General features: G+C 49.5%; 1 protein-coding gene across 1 annotated transcript in view; it reads right to left on the reverse strand.

Moving 5' to 3' along the window:
- ZNF536 (zinc finger protein 536) overlaps positions 1-9,534 on the reverse strand; it is a 229,642-nt gene extending 220,108 nt beyond the window's left edge. The window contains exon 1 of the mRNA XM_065899559.1: positions 7,362-9,534. Within this exon, the coding sequence (XP_065755631.1) occupies positions 7,362-9,534 (2,173 nt within the window). The remainder of the gene's footprint in view (positions 1-7,361) is intronic.
- Between the last annotated feature and the right edge of the window lie 7,119 nt (positions 9,535-16,653).

Consider the following 16,653-nt stretch of genomic DNA (forward strand, 5'->3'; position numbering starts at 1 on the left):
CCTCTTGCCCCCCAGCACATATTAGAGGCACAGTATTCATTTCTTACATTGTGTTAACAAGCCCCATTATTACAGGGTTATCTCGGTAACTACCCAGGACAGTCTTGGCTGGCTCCACACCTTTGCACCCACAGCATACCAGGACTTAGGTGAAAACAGTAAGTAAAATGCAACACAAAATAAATAAATGGAAATACAGCCCCAGGAAATTGAGTGCTCTCCTGACAAAGAAAAGCTACACCAGATCTGGCTCAGAATTAAGTGGAGAAGCCCAGCAGAGAGAAAAGCCACGTGCACACCGACGAGGACCTGCTTTAGCTACACAGCTCCCAGGGGACCCCCGCGCCCTGCTCAGGTGCCTTGCCGCTCAGGTTTTGCCCAAGAAGAAAAGGCCCAAAACTCTGCCCAAGACCTGTTCCCCTGAGCTCTTTAGGGAGGGCTCACGGCTTCCTGAGAAGGGCTTTCCAGATGGCGCCTGGTGGCAGCAGTGCCAAACTCCACAGCTTAAGTAAATGTTGCCGTCGCCCCGTCCTGCCAGGAAAAGGCATGGGGGACCCAAGGCTCCTCTCAGCTGCTGTGACGCTTGCTTCCTGGAGAGAACATAGAGCCCCCCACCACCTGCCCCGCACCCTGCTGGGGAGCCCCCTTTCCTCAAGCGTTTGCGAGCCTCACTGCACCCCCTCGTTCCTCCTCAACACGCCAGCCCGGCCCCCACAGGCGGTGGAGGCGCTGTCACATGCCAACAGAGGAGAGGGAGGTGAGGAACCCAGAAGGGCAGCAAGCAGGCCCAAGGGTCACAGATGGCAAAGGTTCCAGCCCAATCACCACGAATTTGGGGACGTTTACACAAATCTAGTCTCCTGATCTCTGCAGGTGTTTCTCCACCCCTACCATCAGCTCTCCAAAACAGCTCGACAGTTATGGGAGTTAGGGCTCACGCCTCTTCCAACCTCACGTGCTCAGAACGCTGCAAAGTGCTTCCCACATGGATCTGTCCCGGGTCTCCCTCTGCTCTCCATCTCAACATCCCCAAGTATCCCAGCGGTCTCCCCCTAGAATCCAGGGGAATCTTGAAGGCCAGTAAAACAGGAGGCTTGTTGAAGCTTGTCCCTGTTTCCACCCCTGAGACAAGGGCCACCTACTAGAACTTAACCCTCTCGGGAGTGTGCTTCTTATAAGGGGGCACAGAGCTCCATGCCGGTGAAGGGATTCAAAGGCACAAGCAGCCTGACGGAGAAGGGGTCTGGTGAACCCAAGCTGCCCTGCAAACAGAGGCTGTCCCTGCTCTGCAGCAGCGGCCACTGACAGTACTGACATATTGGGCCTACGTTCCCTAGCACCGGATGGCATAGCAAGAGAGTGGGTGGATGAAACGTAGCTCATGACACCTGCTTTTGACCAACAAGCAGCGGCCACACTGTGGCCATTTGCAAAGCAAACTGCTAATTCCAGCCGCAACACACCCGAGGTGGTGGCCAGGACCTGAGCCCGAACCTCCCATTCCAGTTAATGGCAATCACGCAGCTAATGCTTCATGCTCCATTTTGAAAACTGACTGCTTAATTCTTTGCCTCATTGTAACCTGTCCTTAGCTAATCCGTGTTTTTCTTATTACCATTGAATTTAGATTTCAATGAACGTTTGTTCCTTGTGTTAACAGGAGTACAGAAGGAGCACACAGTGGGCACCTAGGGCTCCCTGGGCTCTCCGGGCGGGAGTGCAGCATCCGTAAGAGCACAGGAAGGACGTGAAGGTGGGCAGAGTGGGGCTAGACTAAAGCAGGGCTCCAGTGACCCTGCAGCAGGAATCCACCGCTCAGACAGAAGACGGTCCTGGTAATCTGGGAATCCCCAGGAACGTAGAGGAAAGAGGCTTCACTTCTGGGATCTCGTGTCACACATCTTTTATATCACACTCCCAGTCTGAGGACTTTCAGAGCCAGAACGATTTCTCTCTTTCTGAAATGCTAAGTGACAGCACCATCGGGCAGCCCCGTGGAAGTGGGCTTTACAGCTCCGCGCAAAGGGGTGAGAGAGACAGCCAAGGCCCCAGAGTGGCACTGAGTGTTCCCAGGCACAAGACAATCAAAGGGCACAGAGTGACGGGAAGTTTATAAAAAGGAGCTGCTGTCAGGCATCCGACCCCCACACAGGAGGACGGCGAGTTGGATCAGCGTCTGAGCGCTACTGTTCCCCAGCTCCAGCACCATGCCCGGTGGGCGGACCGCCCCCAGATCCAGCGGAAAGGTGGGAGACCAGAGGGAACCCACCTGCACCCCTGACCTCTGCCCCACTGGACACGCCCCAGGAGCCAACCTGAATCTGGCCAACCTATTAGCCCAGGCGGGGCCAGCTCCCGGGAGGCAGGGCCAGCCAGCATCTGCCCAGGCAGGGCTTCAGCACACACAGCCGAGCCTCCGTAAATCTCCACAAACACGGTGGCCGCCTGCACACACTTCCACATCGGGACGGAAAGGCTGCATATGGCACTCAGTTTTAACAGCTGAGCTTTAAAAAAGTGCAGCTTTTCATCTCACTGAACCAGCTCCCAAATTAAAGGGTGGGGGAGGGAGAGAGAGGGGGAAGGAAAAAGGGGAAGCCAGAGTGGGCAGGGGGAACCTTCCATGCTAAATTTGATTTACAAGGAATCTCAGACTAGTATCCGCTCAAAATTTTCCCCCTGGAAAATGAAATAATGTTCCCTGTTTGTCATCCCCAAGTTGACTAATTTCAAGTTTTTAATTTCATCTTTTAAAAAATAATTTGTTTTTCTTTCTTCTGTTTTTAATAAAAATGAAGGAGTCTATCAATGCGGAAATCACTCACATGCCTTAGATTGGGTTAACGATTTTTAAGCAAATTTTAAATGGGATTATTGTTTTCCAAAGTTCTGCTCAGCAAAGAGATTAGTGGCCACAGTGCCCAGGGGGCGTCCCCTGGTCCTTTTAATTCCCTGCCTGGAGGTGGAAGGTGCTGGGAGAGGAACGGGAGGGAGAAGCCTGATAGGGCAGTTTTCCTGGAATTGCCTGGAAACTTTTACTTTCTGTTTCCTCTGCTGATAATGACTGTCTTCGGTTCTGCAGCCAGCTCCCCTCTCTCCCTCCCAGCCCCCTGTTGCTGCATGCCATCCCCAAGCTCCAGTATAAAGTTTGGCTTTTGCAGCAGGAAGCAGCTGGGCCAAGCAACCAGCGAATGATAATGACCTCAGAAATCTGCTGTTCGCTCGGCAACAATAGGGTGCTCAGTCTACTGGAAAATTGTGTTCATCAGCTAACTCTGCTCAGTTACTAATTGACATTGCCAAATATTTTAAGAACAATTGGAATGCACAAGCAAAAAAAAAAAAAAAAAAAAGAAGATCTTAATCCTCAGACTTAAATTTTTTCTTTTTCTTTTTCTTTTTTTCCCTTCTTTTGGGTGCCCGGATTTGTTTGTGCAGAGCAGGCAGTGGTTATCATGAATGGGGGCAGGGAGGAGGAGCCACATGAGAAAAAGAGGTGGAAAAGAAAGAAAATCTATCATATCACTAGACACCCGATGTAAATGCAAGGGAGCCCTGGATAAAGGCCTTTGATGCTGTGGTCAATGGGCCAGCACAGGATGGAGACCCAGCATTTCAGGAATGCAGCTCAGGCAACAAAAGAAGACTCCGCAAGGCTTCCAGCCCAGCTGATCAAATAATCCTTGTCCATCTCAAAATATTATACCAGAAGTAGTAGGGGTTAACAATATTTTCATCTTTGCATCTGTTCCTGGCTTTCCGTTGATCATGTAACTTAGCCGACTTTAATGAACAGAGGGTCAACACATTCAATTACCCCTTTCCCACCATCAACACTTCAATTAGCCCCTCTCCAAAATTATGGGGAATGCAGAAGGTAACTGCCCTGTTGGATATAATGAACAGTATCGTTTCTTAGTACATTAAGTTTTAATCATTCTGACCATGATTTCCAAAGCAAAATGTAAAGAAACAGAACTTTGGTCGCCTTCTGACTCAGGGTAAAGCTCGAATTGGAGCACAGTCTTAGACGAGGTTTTAGGGAAAGATGCCGAGATTAATGCCATCGGAGCATTTGCACGCAAGCCAGAAATGAGGGAGCATCAAAACAGCTGCCCCACTTTCTAAATGTCATAAAAGAGTAAAATTTATAAGCTGCTGCTTTCCAAATAGTTTCCCTTTGCATTGTACACGGAGGAAGAAATGACATCTACTATGGTGTGAAATTATTGGTAAGTCAAATCAACAACAACAACAAATATAAAACAAAGGGGAAAGATGGGGAAGTGATCTGTATGACTGGTCTTGTCCGTTTTCTGTTAGAAAATATGACCTCTCAATTTGTCAAAGGTCCTAGTTTTCACAGTTGATCTTAAGCTTGGTTCTCAGCAGTTTGGAGAGCCAAAGAACAAACACATTTTCTGGTTCACTGGAATCATTTTCACATGTTCACTGATTCAAACATTCTTTTGCTCACATAACAAACAGCTGCATCCCACATTAGCCTAGCCAGTGACGGTCGCCCATCTCGGCAATAACTGTTTGATTGCAAACTTGACCCCTTCTTCGTCTCGGTCTGAGCAAGACATTTTTAAACAGCCACTCCGTTCCAATCCTCCTTTGCAAAGAATTACATCTGATAACAAAGGACGTCTCTGCCACTCATTGTAAGCCTTCTTCTGGAGATCTGTTCTAAGAGGCCCTCTGTAAAAAGGTTTTTTATGATGAATTCAGAACTACTATCATGTTAAGAGCAGCGATTTATAAAGAAGAATTCATTGGTTAAGATCTGAAAAAATAGTTTCTCAGGCCCTACTGACCCAGTTTCCAACAAAAAAAGAATCAAGTGATGCAAATTAAGTTTTAAGACATTGTTATGCAGTCTGAGAAATTTGTAAAACCGTGTTTTTGCAGTTATTTCTTAATAGAAGCCTTAATAAGTACCTCTTTCTTTACTTAAGGGCTTAAAGATTGTATTTTCTCCCCTTCACCTTGCAGGTTTCTCTCTAACAGGTAATAATAAAATACCTATTGTGTCAAGATTTTTATTTAAATGCTTATTTTAATCACACTTTATACAAGCCAGACTTGTTGAAATAACAGGGAAGACTAACCCGATTTGGTTAAGGGTCCTAATCCCGGGAAAACCTGAATGGCCCAGGCGTGCGGCTGATTTGGGCCGCATATGGGTATGCCATCGATTTTCCTACTTAGTCAGAAAATTATGGAAGTGTCTAATTTGAATATGAAGAAAACAAAGAAGTCAACCAGAAATGAAAGAATCTGTATTCACAATTGTACGATACTTCAATGAGGGAAATAGAAGTGAGAAGATAACCACAATTCAAGTATAATTCTCCTTTGAGTCCCGATCCCGGATGGTTCTTTTGGGCAAAAATGGGCTTTTTTCAACTGAGTATTTAGAGATATGGAAACAACAGAGATAGGAATAGCATGAGGCTATCACTTGGCCAGAAGGTGAGAAAAACACGGTAAACACGTCATTAATAGAGCCGAACATTTGGTGTCGGAATATTCTGCTGAGACCTTTTCATTTCAGCAGGGCTGGGAGAGGGAGGAAAATCTGTCAGTGTTAACTCCACGTCACTCCAAAAACTTAGGGAAGCCAGTATGCGCTCCGCTTTCTGCCCCAGAAAGGTCCCACATCCCCAAAACCGTGAGATGACACTCCGCAGGGAGAGGGGACCTCCTCACAGGAGGCCAGAAGTAATCCCTCCTGACAGTAGGACACCTGGCACTTTGCTGCCTTGGTGCACAAAGATCCATCTCGGAATCCCCGCCGTCAGGCAGTGACACTGGAAAACCCTTCCCTTGCAAGTTTCGGGCGGTGGTCACTCCAGGCAGTGTGGCCTAGCCCTCCGTGGTGCTGGAGTTCCTCATTCAACTCTTCCAGAGCCTCTCACTGAAATGAATTGCAAACAAGCCTAGGACTCCAGGTGGAGACAGTGTGTTTCATGGGTGTTTAAGCAGCGGCATTAAGTGCTATCGGAATCTTTGGAATGTGCAGTGCAGATTTATGTGTCTTAACAATTCTTTACCGGTTTGTAATAAGCCACCAGACTCACACTTTATTTTAATACTCATTTTGTCCTGGAAGAAGGATATACTGAAGCATGGCAATAACAACACATCTAGGCTGGCATCTACTTAATAAGTGGTGGTGAATTGCCTCTAATACTGAAATATTTATTGAAACTGAGAAGGGAAAAAAAAAGAAAAGGGGAAAAAAACTTTTTAAAAATTACCCTCAAGAGTGTGCTGCCCCATCTTTAACAGTGGGCAATGCAGTGCCTTGAGGTGCCTCAAACCGTCTTTCATTTTCTAGACTTAATGGCTGATTGCAGAAATCAATGTTGCCATTAGTAACAGGGTATTTGTTATGGCATGATTTCCTCTGTTGTTAGGCTGCAGAATGATTACAGTATTAGCGAGATGCTTTCTTTATAAAGGGCTAGAGATATAACTTTCAATTTACTGTCCATTAGTAAGGGGCTTTGGAAATATGAAGGCAACAAGCTTACCTGCTGTTAGGTAGTGATTTTAATTTAGCTGTCTTAGGCTAGTGAGTTTTTTTTTTTTCTTTCTTTCTTTCTTTTTTTTTTTCCCTCAAACTGGGCCAGGAAGCTTCAGCATTTCACAGACATTTTGATGACAGATTTTCTGCTTTGCTATTTTAGACCCCAAAGCTGTATCGCCCGTGTAACACAGTACAATTTAAGACATGAAGTCGCGCATCTGTGTTTCAAACCTCTGTGCTTCTCCAAACCGTCGGAGGTGAATGGTGTGGTTCTTCAGGTTAGAGGCACCTGAGCCAAGCTGTACTTTTGAAAGGGGGCCCGAGACAGGTTTGGTCTAGGGAGAGGCAGTGAGGGGCCCAAATGACAGAATTATGGGCATACACTTGGGGGGAGAGACGGTGAGGGTCTGAACTTACACATTCACGTCCACGGATGGAGCCAAACAGCAGCTCCCGGGTTCCAGGGGTGATGATGGTGGACGAGGGTCAGGGCATGAAATGGGGCCAGGTAATCACAGGGGAGGGTAGGCTATCCCAGCTGGCAAACGTAACAACCGGCCATCTCCACCACACGGGAGGAGGATCAGCTTACTTTCCTGGTGGCCAGTGTTCAAGGGAAGGTCAAAGAGTTGAAAAGTTAGCCTTCCCTTGAGGCAGGGCAGACAGGCAAGGTCCACATACAGCACAATGCCACGGTGAACTCAGAGCTGACTCTGAAGGGCAGTGAGGACCCTTCCCCACCAACGCTGTTGCAGAACCAGGCCCCGGGGCAGGGAGGGCCCTTGCGCCAGCCACCACTCCCCCATCTCCCCTGGCAACCTACCTGAGGAGGACGGCGAGGAGGGGTGTGGGCTGTCCTCCTGGGCGCTCCCGGTCTGCGAGAGCCCGCCTCCGACCCCGCTCTCCTCAGTGACGTTGGAGGAGCCGGGCGTGGTGGAGCGGCTCACCGACTGGGACTCCTGGTCACTGCCCGAGCCGCGCCGCTCATCGGGGCCCCCGTGCAGCCCGTCCTCGTCGCCCTTGCGGTCCCGCTTGTGGACGCGGGAGTGCACGACCACCTGGTGGTAGGTGCGGAACACTCGGCCACAGTCCGGGCACTCGGTGGGCTTCTCCTTCAGACTCCCGGGACCCTGCAGGTTGTACTCGAGAGCCTGGTGCAGCCCATGTGACAAAAAATCCCGACTGCCTTCCAAAGGGTCGAGCGTATTTGGCAGGTCTCTCTGATTGCCCGCTTTAGTGCTGTGAACCACATCAGCAGGCATTTTCTGCTTGCAGCCGTCTGCTCCCACTAACACGTACTCCCGCTTCTCCTTATCAAACAGAACTCCGGCGTTTGCCAAAGTGTCTTCGTGGTTGCGCTGTAGCTGGTGCTCTTTAGACAAGAAGCCATGCTCCATGGCCATGCCCCTGGCCATGAGCTGCCAAGCCTGGTAGCTGTTCACGGGGTCCATCTCGGCAGCTTTCGCAGCTGCCTGCAACCGCTCGATGCAGCTGGATTTCAGTGGTGGCACAAGGTTGAGGCATCCCAGGAGGGAGTGCTTGTCGCCCTCGGGGACGCCGTGGGCCATGCTGGAGATGGGGGTCAGCAGCTTCCCCACAACCTCCTTCTCCTTCACGGGCATCTCGCCTTTGCCGTAGAGCTGGCTGGGCTCACTCAGGCTGGCTTTATCGGAGGCCATGAACGAGCCGCTCTGCAGGCAGGAGAGGTACCTGGAGTACAGGTTGGCGTGGGCCTCTTGGGACATGCCGCCCATGGGCACAGGCACCTCGGCGTCGCTGGGGGACTTGTTCTTCACTGACAGCTTGTTGAGGTGGACCTTCATGTGGTTCTTCAGGAACCAGGGCTCTTTGAAGCGCCGGCCGCAGATCTGGCAGCAGTGCTCGAAGGAGTCTTTGTGCTTCCGCATGTGGCCCTTCAGGAACCACGCCTGGCTGAACACCTGTCCGCAAACCTCACAGCGGAACTCGTTGGCCGACTGCTCCCCGCCGCCGTTGGGGCCCTGGCCCTGGGCCGACTCGGCCGTGATGTGGGCCTTCTCCACGTGGCTGATGAGCTCCTCCTCTTGCGAGGCGGCGAAGTCGCACAGCGTGCACTTGTAGGGCTTGTGTAGGATGCGGATGTGGCGGTCCAGCTCCTCCCTCTTCTTGAACTTGCCCTTGCAGAAGGTGCAGCGGAAGCCAGCAGCGGGGGTCGCCGAGTCCTCCTGCACACTGGCCGGCTTGGGCGAGGGCACCGGGTTGGCCACGTCTGGCACGCTGTGGTTGGTGGGCAGGGCCAGGTTGCAGGCGGCCAGCGGGGTCTGCTGGGCGTGCGGCAGGGGCTTCAAGTCCGGCCGCGGCTGCAGCAGGCTGCCCTTCATCTGCTTGTCCCGCAGGATGGCCCTCTCCTCCAGCTCGTGCAGCAGGCGGTTCTCCTCGCGCACCCGCCCGCGCCCCTTCCCCAGGTTGCCCAGCTTGTGGGTCCGCAGGTGAATCTTGAGGTTCCCTTTCTGTGCCGCCCGGTGGTCGCAGTACGGGCACTTGAAGGGCTTCTCGCCGGTGTGAGTGCGCATGTGCAGGGAGAGGATGCTGTTGAAGCGGAAACGTTTGCCGCACAGAGGGCACGGGTACTTGCGGTTTTTGCGGGCGTCGTCCTCGATATCGCTCATCTGGGACATGATGCCCAGGTTCTGCCCGTTGAGGAACTGCTGCAGGTCCACCCGCCCATTGAGGCTGGTGTCCACGTCCCGGCCCAGCTGGTTGGCCAGGAGCGCCATCTGACTGCCCATGGGCTGGCCGCTCATGGGCACGTGGGCCTTCTCGTCGAGGGGAACCGGGGTCTTCTCCTCTGGGTTGGGCCGTGGATGCAACTCGGGGAAAGCATGGCTGAGCTGGGAGGTGATCTGGTGCAACTTCTGACTCATGGCATACTGGCCGTTGAGGACGGGGCTGCTCAGATGGGGCTCAGCTTCCGGCGCCGCCGAGGACACTCCAAGGCACAGACTGGCTTCTTCCATCCCTAAAAATAAAAAGAGAGTTCAGATCTGTGCCAGGTACCGTGGCGCAGCGAATCAACAGCATCAGCTGGTGGGGAATTTGCATTTCATGCCTTACCTACACAGAATAGTGCTAAGGAATTATAGTCAAAAACAATAATAAAAAAATGAATTATTAAATGCCAATTATGCAATATGGCACTGCTCCTCCAATTTGTTTTGGCGATAGATCGTCTTCCTTGTATTTTCTATTTACAGACTGCAATTATTCACTCACATTTAAATTATTAATGTTTTACCACTTTCGACACCTAATAACAAATCAAGGGTCCACGTGTTAAACTTTTCCTCCTCTCCCCCCTCGTAGCACCTGCACCTGTTGGTTCAGTTCAAAGTCTGCCATAGAGCACAATGGCTTTAACTGCAAGACCAAACTGACTCACTTGGAACTTTTGTTTCTGGTTACTATATTCAATATGTTCGCCAGTCGGAGATGAAAGAGATTATTTTATGATTTGGCAAAAAAAAAAAAAGAAAAAAATCCAACCCAGTGGCACGATATTTACTGGTACATAATAAAACAAGATAATGTTTTGGGAAAAAATAAAGTAAAGGACAGGCTTTAGAACAATAAAAGGGATTTTGCTTTAGTCAACAAAAAGTGCAGTAATATCTCATTAAGCTGATTAGTATGCTGCTTGGAAACAGTACGAGGTGCTGTAACACATGATTATAATCATAAAAATCCTTCAGTGTTTGCAAGGAAGCATTAACGAGGTATATTAAATTTTAAGGAGACTGCAAGTAGCGGCTTTGCAAACCTCAGAGATTAAGATTTAACCCTTATGTTACGAAACGCCGTTATTTTGTCATTTGGTAACTGTGCCCATCAAAAGAAGTATAAATCACCTCGTGATGGAATTTTAGTGGATTGTTGAGACTGCTCAAATTTGGGTAGGGGGTAAAGACTTACATCACAGAGCGCGCTTTCCCTGTCCTTCGACCGGCATGATATCTGCGGCAGGGACTGTGATTGGGCTTAAAGAGATCTTTTATAGAACTAGATAAAAACCAATTAAAATCCAGGGACGATGCCATAGGAAGTCTCAACCAAGTCTGAGTGTTTTTAATAACTTTCCCAATATACAGTAATGAGTACAAATTGTACCTGCAGTATGTGTTTTGCAGAAAATTAAAACTCAAAGCTGTTTGTTAAACACTAACACTCAAAGCTGGTCTGCATAATTGGTTTTAATAGTCCTCTCTGCCCCTCTCCAGCCTGTGCAGAATGGCTGAAGCCAGGGCATTCAGGGGTGGGGCAGAGGGAACAGCTCCCTCCACATCAGAGCATGTGGGGAGCTCAACTCTGACAGGCGATGAATCCACGCCTGGGCTCCTTCTATTTCTAGATCTGCCTTCCACTTGAAGGAGTCCAAATTTGTTTCCTGCCACTGGAACAGTTATTGCACATCCATCCCCTTTGTATCCCAATGTTTAGATGCGCTGGCCAGCCAGGTGGTCCAGGAGTATCGCTTAACCCCAGCCAGGAATGATTGCTGGGCCAAGCGATTCCTCAGGGGGACCTGTGGGGACAGAGCTCAACTGTGGAGGAAGCACATTCAGCCCCGGTGGGGTCTGCTGCCTGTTGGGCTTCCTGCCAGGCAGACCATGCGTGGATGGAGGGTCTCCGATGGGAGACCTGACTTCCTTGGCAAGAAGACAGAGGCTGTGAGTCTGTCTTGCAAGAGAGGAGAAGAAAAAGACATGATGTTTATTTTCAGGAGTGAGAGAAACTGCAACCATGGTGCAGGGCTGACCCCATGAACAACTATACAGGCACACGGTCACTTGCAGTAAAAGAATGTTTCCAATTTCCATCTTTTCTTTTTTTCTCTGGTGGCAGTCTACACTTAAAAAAAAAAAAAAAAAAAAGAAACCACTTTGGAGCCTGGTCAGAAAGGAGTAATTTCTCATGGAGATTCTTACATTCATTCAACAAAGTTGCTGAGTTGCCACTGTGTGCCAGGTCCTGTCCTTGGCACTGAAGACGCATTGGTGGACAACAAGACTGTCCAGCCCCAGCACTCATGGCACCCGCTGACCAGCGGGGAGGAGCAGGCCCAGTGTGAGAAGTTGCTGGGGCGGGACTGGGGCCTGGAAGGGCCCTGTCTAGAGCTGTTTCTCCACCTTCAAGCCCCATCCAGCTGCACTGGCTCCTCTCCTGAGCAAACATGGATCATGACCCTGAAGCCACTTGGGAGTGCTCAGAATTCCACCCAAGAGCTCTGGGGAAGTTTGGAAAGTCCAAAGCCAACATGGATGGCCCACTTCCAAAGGCTGCCCGGTTGGCCAGCTCAGAAGACACGAATCCAGGAAGATGGGCTATTTTCAGGTTACTGCTGCTGAGCTGACGCCAGTTCGGCGGGAGGAGAGGAAGCTCAATGTGGAAATACAGCAAGACTGCAAATCAGGCTGGATGAGCGGCAGCAAGCTGAAGACCACCCCCCACCCAGTCACGCCGTGCAGGTAACAACAGCTCAACTTGTCAAGTAATGAATGTGGGGTGTTTTCAAGTTAGGTTTGGATATGGAATTCTTTTATTATGCTCAAAAAATTTTTTTTCAGAGTCAACAAAGCTTTTTTTAACCCCCTTTAAGCCACTGGTCTTCAGGTGCCATTGTTGAACTCAGCATGTTCGAGAATGTGCAAAGGCACAGCTGGCTCCTTCCCCGCAAGCAGGTCTCAACTCACATATCCCCTTCTCACAAAGGCCCTCCATGTCCACCTTGTCACAGGAAGCTTAATCCCTGCAGCCTCTCTCTACACCATCACCTTACTTTCTTCTTCATGGCACTTACCACTGGGGCAGTTTTCTTGTTGACCCTTTTACAGATGTGCTTTGCTTCCATGCGGGCAGGCTCATGTCTGCCTTGGTCACAGATAAAGCCTCAGGGCCTAGAGCAGAGCTGGCTCATTGTAGGTTCAGGACGTTCTAACTGAATGGATGAGTGAACAGACCCTATAAACACAGCCCATAAAAGAAGGCTAACCTGTAGTAGAACCACTTTCACTCCAACTTCATGGGATTCAAATTCAGCTTTTGCAGAAGTCCTTGAACACCCAACAATCCGAATCTGTCAGAGTCAGAAGGGTCTTGGGCTCCCACCCAGAACCTGGGGGTCCAGAAACAGCCAAGGGAGAGCCACACCCCGACACCAGCTCTTTCAACTATACGTACCCACGGTGGCCATCTGGGCTTGGACCACTTCTGATGGCCCAGCTGCTGGCACTAGGAGACAGAGAGCAATCAACCCCTTCAGAACTTGATCATCTATCCTGGGATCCATGGGGGAACCCAGAATTTCAGTAGAGCTAGCCAGCTCACCAGAAGATGCTCTGAGGATTACGGCCCTCAGCCCCTCTAATGAGCCCCAGCAAAGCCTGTGCCGAGCCCCACAGTGAGGCAGGGCCACGCCTGGAGATCATCTCAGAAAGCTTTGTGAGACCTGACACCCTGTGATTCCATGAGTAGGTGCAGGTGTTGCCATGGGTCAGTCATAACCAATGCCAGCTGCTAGACTCAGAGCAAGGAAGGGGAGTGTGAGTTCTTGGAAAGAGCAAGGGGTAATTGGTGTGCTGTCCCTGGGCCAAAGCAGCCGAGGCAGGACGAGCTGGCCCCAGGCCCAGCTTGGGACTCGCAAAACCTGGGTCGGCCCCAATTTCTCCAGGCTTGACACTTAATTCCTCCGGAATTCATTTACCCCTTATCTCAGTCATTCAGTAAATACTTGCCCGGGGCCTTCCATGTAGCTGCCCTCAAGGGCCTCTGGGTTCAAGGGGCCAGTGCAGGCAAGGCCACCAGTAACAGAGAAGCGATGAAAAGACCCCAGAGAGACTGAATCCAAAGTTTAGAGAAAGAAGAAACCATTGCAGACGAGGTATATAGAGGGGTGTGTGTGTGTGTGTGTGTGCGCGCGTGCACGCAGAGTATGACCGTGTTGGGGGAGGGGCAGCAATTCCCTAAGTGGAATTCCTCTAGCAAGGAATACAAATGTGTACCCTGGGAAACTAAGGGATCACTTGTCCTACCGTTAAGGGATTGGATCCAACTGCAGCCCTAAGAGCTCAGGGGCTGGGAGGTGGGGCTGCCTGCGGGGGGCTCGGCGTTCAGATGGAAGGTGACATTACTCCTCTTCCCCAGCCCTCCCAGAGCAAGCACAGGGAGAACGCCTTCTCTTTGGGACCATGCTGCTTCCTCACAGGCCTGCGGTGAATGTGTTTCAGTGTCCCTGGCAGGGCCACCTGCCACAGGACACTCGCCTGTCCTGACAAATGGGACAGACATACATACCCACACGCAGCACTGCCCCGAATGGTCACTAATACCTGGGAGCACTTTATCCCAAGTACCCAACCCATCCTTCATTCCCCAGCGCTGGCTCAGGAGCCGTCACCCTGTATTCCAGCAGGTGAAGGACCCACATTAAGAAACCAGGAGCCAGCACAGGGTGGGCCATGACCCTGGGCTTAAGGCAATCGGGCAGCTGGGACCTTCTGAGGAACCTATACAATAACTCATCTAACCCTCTCACTTAGGTAGGAAAACCCTTAGCACAATCAAAAGCAAGTAAACAAACTACTAAACACTGAGAACAGCTCACCCGGCCTTCAGCTCATGGCCCCAGCCCAAAGCATAGCAGGAAGATCCATAAGCCCTGGCTGACTGATGGAAGGAAAAAATGCGTACGTAATTTTCCAAACCATGGAGAGGCAGCTGGACGTCCTTACTGAGACTGGACAGGGGTTACTGTGAACTGTCAAATCCGGTGCGTCATCCCTCCAACATAGAAACACTACACATCCCACCGTAGTCCTGATCTTTCCTGAGCCTAGGGTCATGGTGGGGCACCGGGGCACTCAACCCTACTGTCAATATTGAGGAAGACCCAGGCTTGGGCCTGAGTCCTGGCCGCCATGGCATTCCTCACCGTGCAAATGTGTGGGCCTACCTCTGAACACAGGCAGGGGCCCCAGCTGAAAGCTTCTGAAGGCTAGAGGGTTTCTCCTTGAGCTGTGCAATTTCACATTTCATGAAGAGGGTATTCTCAGCCTATGAAACCCACCACTGGATGCACATTATCAAAATACATTCTGTCTCCTCACCCCCATCACTGCAGGTACAGTGAGCCATTCAGCTGCCTTTGATGGTGCTAATGGTTATTTTGATTTTGCATTTCTGCCTTCAAGACTATTTATTTCCTGTGATATCAATGACAAAAGTTTTCACTTAACTCTTCCAATAGAGAACCTAATTGTATCCTTCACTCAAAATGAAATTTGAAACTATCAGGACACCAGAAATGCCAGCTGCTACGAGTCTAAATAAATTTTACACAAAAACACAGTTTCATTTTGCTAGCACAGAAAAAAAGAGCAATCTTATGAATAGCCCAAAAAATATAGATCTTGCCAGTAAGTTGCATGAAGGAGTTTTATCCTTATACCATGAAAAAGAATAGTTAGGAAATAAAATGACTTTCAAAATAACCATTTCAACTGGATTTTAAAATATCAAATATTGTTGTCTAGCCAAGCACAACTAAATATTCCCTTTTTTATCAACGGGGTAAAGGCGCTGCCTCAGAAAACTTGCAGGAGCCCCAAAGCCCCCAGTCGCTGTGCAAGGGGTGGGGCTTAGGTTCACAGCAAGGGCTGCAAACACCACTGTGGGTTTTACCCCAAAATCGTATCACAGAGTGCAATTCTGGCAGTAGGTGGACCTGTTTCCTGGGGGCACAAATGACTCTTGGCCCTTCCCTACAACCCACCTTGCTTTCTTAGACTTAGGGTAAGCAGTAATTAAGACAACTTCACTTAGAATACAATGGCTTCTTATTAAATACCATTTTTCCCATTGTTGTAGCTCAAACTGTTTAACCAAGGTTGTTATAAGCGTAATATGCTCCTGTTCTGAAATACAGAACACAAGACTACTGAACCTTTTCAGGGTCATTAAACAGCTGTAAACATTATTACAAAAATAAACTCGAGATTTCATGCTTACATTTTGGCCTAGAGCTTCCTATGCTGAGCAAGTACATTTTTTCGTCTCTTACAATCAACGCTGGTGACATTTGGGCATCCAAACAAATTACATCACAAACATTACTGAAGTGGGCGGGTACTGAGCGATTTATTTACCAGATGATTAATAGATAAACAGGAGGGCAGCACGGGTGACCTGTTCCGTTTTGACTGATGTGTAGACAACGCTATGAGACAGGGCCAGAAACAGTTAAATCCTTGCTGAATTTATTAATGAAAATATGATATTCGAATAGGGCTGCCAAGTATGGCAACTGTGTAACCAGGAGAGTCAAGTTGGAGAGTATGGTCAAACACCCCGACTTCCCCTTTTGGGGGGCATGTTGGCCAAAAAGTCAGGGTGGTCTCTGCCTCTAAAGGAGAATGGAACTCAGCTGGGCTGGCTTTGCACATGGTGCCCCCGAAACCCCAGGCAGCTTCCGTATTGTTGGGACAAGAGTTGGAGGACTTAAAAGAAGAAAAGAGAATAAAAGAGTATCCTCTCTTTGAAGACTTTGGATGATTTCAAACTTCTCAAAGGCAAAAAGGTCTCTCCAACATGTTGGCTTTTGGAAAGGTTGGAGCTGGCCCAGAACGGAAGACAGACAATGAGCACATCAGATGGGAAAGGAAAACGTCCACAAAGAGTTCTCCTGGTCCTCGACTCGGGGTAGAGCAGACTTCTGGTCTGAGTTCCCGGCTCACTATCTGCCCACCTCACACAAAACCAGGCAAACAGGGGATGGAATTAGAACAACCTCATGTGGAGTAGTTGTTAAGATTGTGGACTTGACAGCCAGTGTGGACTCTCAAAAAAAAATAAATAAATAACAACAATAATAATTGTCATCATCACCATCTTCACTGCAGCCCTCAACATCATCACCACCTACATCAGCCGCAGAATCCTTACCACCTTCCTCGTCCTCAGCACCTTCCTCCTCGTCACGGCAGCATTGCACACCAGCACTGTGCTGGACGCCTACTTCACAACTACCATCTCATTTAGCCTCACACAACCTCGGATGGTAGGTACCATACTAGTCCAGTACTAAA

Source organism: Phocoena phocoena, chromosome 20 (assembly GCF_963924675.1).
Source record: "Phocoena phocoena chromosome 20, mPhoPho1.1, whole genome shotgun sequence".
Lineage (NCBI taxonomy): Eukaryota > Metazoa > Chordata > Mammalia > Artiodactyla > Phocoenidae > Phocoena > Phocoena phocoena.